This window comes from Cyprinodon variegatus, unplaced genomic scaffold, assembly GCF_000732505.1.
Source record: "Cyprinodon variegatus isolate N-32 unplaced genomic scaffold, C_variegatus-1.0 Scaffold110, whole genome shotgun sequence".
In the NCBI taxonomy this organism is placed as follows: domain Eukaryota; kingdom Metazoa; phylum Chordata; class Actinopteri; order Cyprinodontiformes; family Cyprinodontidae; genus Cyprinodon; species Cyprinodon variegatus.
Window position 1 is genome coordinate 187826 of NW_015150563.1, and position 8619 is coordinate 196444.

General features: G+C 41.1%; 1 protein-coding gene across 2 annotated transcripts in view; it reads right to left on the reverse strand.

Annotated features, from left to right (window-relative positions):
* Positions 1-8619, reverse strand: part of mocs1 (molybdenum cofactor synthesis 1) — a 16912-nt gene continuing 8293 nt past the window's right edge. The window contains exons 3-9 of one of the 2 annotated variants that reach the window (XM_015374913.1): positions 5987-6048; positions 4652-4763; positions 4398-4510; positions 2362-2472; positions 1537-1657; positions 1406-1453; positions 1-1295 (exon numbers count right to left, since the gene is read on the reverse strand). In XM_015374913.1, the coding sequence (XP_015230399.1) occupies positions 256-1295; positions 1406-1453; positions 1537-1657; positions 2362-2472; positions 4398-4510; positions 4652-4763; positions 5987-6048 (1607 nt within the window). In that variant the 3' untranslated portion in view covers positions 1-255. Of the gene's footprint in view, positions 1296-1390; positions 1454-1536; positions 1658-2361; positions 2473-4397; positions 4511-4651; positions 4764-5986; positions 6049-8619 lie in introns of both variants that reach the window. The other variant, XM_015374914.1, reaches the window with a different exon arrangement.

Genomic DNA, 8619 nt, shown 5'->3' on the forward strand with positions numbered 1-8619 from the left:
TTCGTAGACCCTTTTTCTCTTAAGACCCTCTGCCATTTTCAAACAACCGCGGTGAGTAATGATGAGCTTCAATGACTGTCTGAAACCGTAGCTCAGCACACATATACCAATGATTAACAATTAGAACGATCACTTATTTAGATGATCCAAAAGATTGTCCTCTATACCTTTAATGCTTTGGAAACAAATACAGAAAAATCATCTTATTGTGGAGAAGTTTGGGATTTTGTCATGAAAAACATTCAGGAAGCCTGATTAATGGCAAACATGTGGTTTACAGGAGAGGTCGTTCTTCTCTGATCCATGACGGTGATAGTCTCTCTTTCCGCCCGTCTTGCTGAGCAGTTTCACATCCGTGATGACGATGTCATGGCTCACAGCCTTGCACATGTCATAGACCGTGAGCGCCGCCACCGAGGCGGCTGTCAGTGCCTCCATCTCCACCCCTGTCCTTCCTGTAGTGCGACAGGTCGCAGTGATGATAACGGAGCAGTGCGGCTCGTCTAGCTGGAAGCTGAGGGAGGCGTGGTCTAGTGGTAGCGGGTGGCAGAGCGGGATGAGGGCGGCAGTCTGCTTGGATGCCATGATGCCGGCCAGCTGAGCCACAGTTAAGGCGTCACCTTTTGCCAGCTGGTTGTCCTGGAGAAGGCGGAAAGCTACGGTTCCCAGGACGACGGTGGCGCTGGCTGTGGCCGTTCGCTGTGTGGGACGTTTCTCCCTGATGTCCACCATGGTGGCTCTGCCCTGGGCGTCTGTGTGTGTCAGCTGGGCTTTAACCTTAACGGGGCTGTCAGAGGCTGATGGGACATCAGAACTCTGACTGTGAAGTAACCTGACACTGGGATTTTTCTGACTCTGTTTGGGATTTATTGTGCAAAAAGCAGAAAGGAACCGGCTCCTCGGGTTCTGAGGAACACTGGATTGTGAGTACCTGAGTCGGCCTTCATTTATGAAGCTCTTATTTGTGCGTTTCTGGAAACTTGCAGTCTTAGTGTGACAGCTGGTGAAAATTAGATCATAATCAAAGTTTGATGAGTGGAGCGGCGCCACACACTTTTTTCTGCTAATATGAGTCTGAAGTGGACCGCCACTCACTGAGGTCTTTAAGCAGCAACTAAAGGCTGTTTGTGTTGAATTAGTGCAGCCTGGAAGGCACAGAAACTCCTCTTTGGTTGCTGAACAAGGCTCATCAGGAGAATGATTCAGATTAGAGAACAGGACACTTTTTTGCTCACTAATGATGAATGAAGCCTCCAGTCGGTTGTGTAGCCTTGGCAGAAATGTCTCAGAATTTTCTGCTTCATCAAATACAAAAAAAACAAACAAACTCAAGAAAACAAACTATTTCTGAGAAATAGTGCACCACAACTAAGTTTGGAAGATTACGTACTGCTGAGTCACCCACCAATGAGGATCATCGGTCTGTTCTTCATCTGAGAGATGTTGAACATTCCTGAGAAGAGAAACACTGATTATTAGCATGTCAAATGGAGCTAGCTGCAGCTATCCTCCACATGGTTCTGTGTGAACTCTGACCTGCATGTTGTTTCTTCTTCCTGCCCACAGCGGCGCCAATAATTTGCAGCAGCTCGTCATCAGGTGCTCCTGAACGGAGAACGTCTCTGAGGGAAACTTCAGAGTTACCAAACAAACACACCTGAGAGGCAAACAGGAGAGAGAGTTAAAAACGAGAACATCCAGAGTTTCAATCTAAGCTACAGCTTCTTAGCCTCGTGAGACCATCCTGATCTCGCAAGATTTCAAGGTTTCACTCGCAGATCAGTCTGGAGACTCTCCGTTAAAGAAAATTTGGAGCCGTTCACCAAACGAACGTCCAATCAGCGTTGGCTTTGAGGCGGGTTGAGGTGTGACGCAACAAGAAGCGCGACAGTTCAGTCTAAAGAACATGGCGGCTTCAGCCGATGAAACTAGCGTTAGCGTGGCTATTGAGCAAGTATTATCGGAATTACAGAGTATTTCTTCACTGAAAGAAGAGCAAAACACTGCTCTGGAGGCTTTTCTCAGAGGAAAAGATGTTTTTGCTCTTCTCCCGACTAGTTCCGGCAAGAGTTTGATCTATCAATTGGCTTGTGGTTGTGTTTTCGTCGTCACTCTGTTAGTACGTCATATGCTTCGTTGATCTGATTGGTTTATTTGGCCCGTCTATCAACAACATAGGCCAATCAGCTAACCAATTATTTTCGCCCCTTCCCAAAATTACTTCAACGGAAGGTTTCCAGATGGATATGCGGAGCAGATCCATCTGGCGGAGTCAGGTTAACAGCTTCTGGCTTTGGGTAGAAATACTTTATTAAATGGAAGCTATAATGTGTAAGAAAATTGAATAAAAGCAAGATTAACCTTGAGGTTTCCATCAGCAGTGATCCGCAGACGGTTACAAGAGCCGCAGAAATGGTCGGACATGGAGGTGATGAAGCCCAGCTGACCTTTGAACCCTGGAACCTGAAAGGTCTGAACAGAGACAAAGCAAAGAGAATACTTTAGGAAACAGTTTTAGACCTTATCTAATAACTGAAGCAGATATGTCGGATGGTTATTAACAATTCCCTTAGATCTGGTTCTAAGGATTACAGACTTAGATTCATGCTGTGAGTTTTTTGAACAGCAGCATAAAGGAGTAAGATCTTCTGCTTATTTGCAAAAAGCAGAACATTAAGGTTAGAATGCCTCATCATACTACCTCTTCCCCTTCAAAGTTGTGCAATAAACCAACCAAAAGAAAAGCATTACTGAAGTGAAAAGAAAAAGGAACAAATAAGAAGTATGTAAATTTTGAATCACACTTAATAAAATTATTTGTAGCCACAGTTACAGCTTGTAGTGTTTAAGGTAATGCCTTTACCAGCTTATTTCACTTTCTAGTTCTCTAGTCAGATTGTTTGTGAATAGAATTTTTCCAAATCACATAAAAGATTCTGAATTCCTCTAGGTCTTTACTTTAACTAGGACATAAATATATCCACGTTATTTGATAAGATGTTTCAGCTGTAGCACTAGCTGTATTTTTTAAGATAATTTTCCTGCTTAAATCTTTCATTCTGCATCAAGTATTTTTTAGATTCTACAGGTTTTCTTTAGAGCCAGCCCTGTATAAACCCCCATCCATCCATCAGCTGCCGCATCTGAACATCTTCCTCCACATGTTTACTGCATCTTCTTCATCGGTGTGTCGACAGATTCTCCTACCAATGTGGCAGATCTCTGCAGCTCCTCCTGAGCTATCCTGATTTTCTGATTGGAGACGTAGACGGCCAAGATTTATTAGGCTTAAACATGTGACACACTGGATCAATCAGAGCTTTCAGAAATGGTTCAAAGTAAACTGCTATAATCATCTCCACTCTGTCCTCCTCTTCCTTTCTTCAGTTTCCTTGGTCTTAATGATGTTTGTTTTCAATGATCTCTAACTGGCCTCTAAGGTCATTAGAAAACTGATGTGTTTATAGGTAGATTAATTTGCACACAGATGGACTCTGTTTACTTATTAGGAGCTTCTGATGGCAAGTCGTTAAACCAGGGTTCCTACAGCATAAGGCAAGTTAAATTCAAGACTTTTTAAGACTTTTTAATGCCAATTGAAATAAAAATTTAAGACCAAATTCACAAGAAACACAAGAAAAACCTGCTTGCAACAACTTAAACCAAAGGTATATTTTAACATAAACCACTGCACTAATGTTTCAAAATTTGAAAAGCTTCCCATACAGGAAGAAAGCTAAAAACACACAAATGACAGATATATTTGAACAATTATTTAACTGAATTCACAAACTTTGTTTTAGCAGGAACAAAACAAATCTGTTTTAAAGCCACAACATAACCAGTGCTAAGTCTCTTTTGCAATTATTTTTCTTTGTATCGTTTTCTTAGTATGTTTGATTTGGTGATAAGTGGAGGCGTTGCAGAGACAAGGGTGGAACTAAACTGAGAAAAAAAAATTTTTTTATTAAAAAAAAAATGTTTTCAATTTTACAAAAATAAATCTTAATAAAAATAATCCTATTTATGATTTTTTTTTTTAAATAACACCTACGAAAGACTGATTTAAGACATTTTAATACCAATTAAGGCCTTAGTTTTATTTTGAAGAATTCAATGCCTTTTAAGACTTTTTAAGGACCCGCGGGAACCCTGTAAACTAGGTGTTATTTAGGAGCGTCAGAGTCAAGAGAACTAAATACAGATGTACGCCATCTTGAAAGCCTCGGATCAACTCCTTTCCCCTAAAGGTTCTCATCATATACATTGAAGTTTGAAAAGTAGCATTAAGACAGAGAAGCTTTTTTGCAAAATAAGAATGTTTTACTCTTTTGAGGACATCCACTGAAATCATTAAATGATAAATCCAGTAATGCTTGAGATGTGGAGAACCTGACCTTGGCAGTGTCAGCAGGTCCAGACTGAAGCCTTTCCAGGTTGGGCCAGTGCTGCCTGATCTGATCCAGCATCTCCTGGTAACTCACCATCTTCTTAAAGTTCCACTTGTTTCCTTCGATGGAAAAAAGTGGATACATTGGGTTTGTTAGAGGGGTGCAAGCTAAACCAAAACTCTGCCACACAAACCTCTTTACATAAAGACACCAGCCTCCCAGACCAGAGCAGAGTCGTATTGGTAGTAGTGAGTACTCACCATCAAAGGGCATATATTCGATGAAGCGCACCTCCAGAGGCTTCTTCTCTGTAAGTTGCACAAAATCTAACAGCTCATCCTCGTTCAGGCCTCTCATCACCACACAGTTGATCTGCAGACAGCAGCACAACAGCAGGAGAATCTTATACAACCATAGAAATGTTAAATGGAAGGTTTGATAGAGGAAGGACATTTAGTTAGAGAGGTAACAGGAAGATGAAAGGTCTGTGTTCATTTCAGCATGTCGACAATAGATGTTGGGGACTGAGTGTAACTGCAGCACACAGATCGGCCAGTAGGTGTCACTCTAAGGTGCCTTTTAGGAGGCCTGAAGTCTAAGAGGCCCTCATTATGTATTATATCTTACAGAATTGAAAAAAAAAAATATTGCTACCCCAACTGTCAGCACAGAAAGCAGGACACGATGGACATTACCAGACCATCTACAATCCCTCTCCTCTCCTCATCATGGGGGAGTGGCGGCCTACGGGGTAAAGCACAGAATCCTTGGAATCCTGAGGTTGTGAGTTCAAGCCCCACACCCACAGACTGCCACTCTTGCTCTCTGAGCAACACCCTTAACCCCACACTTCTCCCCGGATGTCCCAACGATGGCGGCACTCTGCTCCCCAAGGGGATGAGTTCAACGCTGAGGTAAATTTATCCAATGTGAGATAAATAAAGTACAATTATTATTGTTTTTATCCCCGCTTTGCATTTTAATTAGTATTTGTGTTTGGGGACTGAGATAGACTAGGAAGAGGGCTAGTTTTCTGCTTTGTTAACCCGTTCCATCTTGTTTGGTGTTTTATTTTGGACCAATCAAGTTAAAGGTCAAATGGTGGCTAACTGCAGTTTTATATTAATTTATTCATAATATGGACATTTGATGCCAGTAGTTGATTTCTAAGGATCAACACACCTCTGCCGTTAGTGGCTATTGGGAGCAATTCTCTTTGTCACACCATATTATGCCCCCAGGAAACAAGGAGCCCTGGATTAGGAGATGAAGGTTCCTTGTGGCTATGAAAGTTATTTTATAAAAATTATTTAACCTTATTTGTCATCAGAGCCAATATTTGTGGCAAAATTAAAAGTACATGAATGTATTCAAATGAATGTATTTAAATAAAGGCTTGGATCTTGGTTTTCAGTGCTAGAGCAGAGTTTCTGCAGCTAAAAGTGAAAAGCTATTCATTTTATTGTATATTGAATAAATAGTAATTGTAAACAAGGTGAAATAATAAATATGAAGAACTGTAAAAAGCTATCTTAAACTGAAAAAAGTGATTAAGTAAAACCTATTATTATAAATAATTAAAGTTTAAAACACACCTTGACCGGATTGTACCCCAGTTCAACTGCTTTATCGATGCTCTCCATGACTTTATGAAAACCTGAGGAAAAAGGAAAAAGACTTTTAGAAAAAGTGGTTTGCTTTCTTTGTCTACATCAGCAAAGTGCAACTTCAGGAATTCATTCTTTTGCACCTTGAGCTTTTTAAAAGGCAACTATAGAGATCAGGATAATTTATTTTTATAAGCAATAAGGCAGCTGCAGAACACAGATTAATTCATCTAAGTTCCCAAATGGTAACTACATTTTTTTTTTATTATTGCTCTGCTAATCCTAAATGCTAAAATTACTTTCATTCTGCACCTTCAGCAGCTCTCTCCAAAAAAAAAAAAAAAAGATCTGCTCGTTTTCCTTCTCTTGGTTTCCTAATCTCAGACTCTCCATCTGTTCCTGCTTGCCTGAAGCCAACCACCCAGAGCTCCGACCTGCTGTTGCCTCCAGGCTGAGTGCTTGTAGATTACATCCTCCTTCTGTAGCCCGCTGGGCTTAATCAGCAACCGCAGAAACATAAAACCGCATTGATTCCCGCTTTCTGCAGCTTGTAGCTGGGATTGCAAAAATCTACAACCCAGTTAAAGCAAAAAATTCTCTGCAGCAAGCTTTTAGCTAGCAATGCATACGGCCATACATGCACGCCATTTATTAAAAACAATGACAAATTGTATTTTCGCTCAAATGTTCAAAATTTCAAAAGCAGCAGATGATTGAGTTGGAAAAATTACTAATTTGTTGCTGGACGCACCACATCAACCAATCAGAGAAGCTGATCTGGGAGCAGGCAGGGAGTCAGACACAGCACTGCTGATGCAGAGCGCTATGATCACTCCTCTGAAACAGTTTATTAACGCCTAAATGAACTTAAATGCGTAGTGGAGGATTTTTGTGAATTTTTTAAAAGACCCGCCTTTTCCACTTAAAAAAAAAAAAAAAAGAGCACCTGCACAACCTTGTACCCGCTCCCATGAGGGAACAAGTGCGACAGCGTGCACAAGCCTATTTGTCGTCGTGCATGCTCTGTTTATAGGTTACTGTTCTCATTAGTCTACGCTGTCAGGTAGCGACATGTTATGGTGACAGCGGGCCGCTGTGACAGCAAGTCCCATAGTGCTTTGGGAGGTGAGCTCTCCGTGCAAAGCATTCTGGGATATATCGGCCTCCTCTGAGGCCTTTCTTTTCTTCTCATACACTTCGCAGACACTTTTTCTCTTCCGACCCTCGGCCATTTTCAAAGAACCGCGGTGAGAAAGATGAGCTTCAATGACTGCCTGAAACCGTAGCTCACCACAGATATACGCCTGAAAGGGCGCAGAAAACGGGACGAGCACGTATGACGGCCTTACGTAAACATTTCGCCAGAATGAGTGACAATTAGGAGGATCACTTGTTTAGAGGATCCACCCGGAAAAAGAACATCCTCCACTATACCTTTAAAATGTTGAAACCTGCAGGCAATTATTATTCTGTTGCCTGCAGTTTGTGCCACATACCTGAAAAATGCTAACATCTACTTCCAGCCGCTACAAACAGTAGAGGAAAACCCAAAGAGGCGACCTGGCCTGAGGCAGCAGCTGCTGAATTCCCAGTGACAGCGCACCCTCGCTATGTGGGGGTCTGAGGGGCTCTGACAGCAAAATAATATTTTAAGGCAGGAACGTAATCTTGACGAACGGACTGGAAAGAAAATGTTTAGGACTATCTCGCATAAATATGTATTAAAACTACTTTTTACCCACTTATGAGAGCAAATATAGAAAGACACTCTGCCACTGAACACAGGAGCAGCAGAAGCATCTGGACACACTTAACTGTCCAAACTTTATGTGTACAAGCATCAAAAATGAAGCAGCAGGCACTTTTTTGCTGCAGAAACCCTGGTGTGAACATAGCATTACACTTTCTTATTGCTTGAATTAACCTACGAAACAAAATATTGTAGCTAAAAATGATCTTATGTCTTCCTTAGGAAATTTCCACCTCTAGTCAAGCACACATTCTTCACATAATCAGGACAAAAGAAGTGTTGTAAGAAAAACAGTGTTTCATCTCAAAAGGCAGGAAATATTGTTCCAGAGAGTATGGATTTCAAAAATGTACAGGGGAGGATACCGCCGTACCCCCCTATGCCAAGCAAAGCCTAAACATGTGATACGCCAGGGTGTACACCCTATGAAATATTCCTGCTCTACAGTCACTCAAAGTTTGCTTTGGCAGGAAAAACACAGAGAAACTGGAAAGTAACAAACTTATCACTGAAACAACAATCATATAAAGTACCACCATCTACATCTAAATACAGGTTAATGGGAACTAAGATGAATTTATCTGGATTTTGGGGGGGATAGAAACCAGAGATGGGCTGACCCAGTATGATGAAACAAACCTACAGAGTTTTTTAAAAACATCTTTGTTTTTATAGATTTAGATTTAGACAGATTTGTCATTTTGTTTACACAAGTGCAAAACAAAAATAAATTTAGTTTAGAAACAGCTTTCTGGACAATTTCATTTTTTTTAAGTGCAGCCTAGAAAATAGTAAAATATATACCGTAAATTCTCTAATATAGGCCCGGGCCTTTATTTCACTCAAGTGCATCGCGGTCCAGGCCTTTATT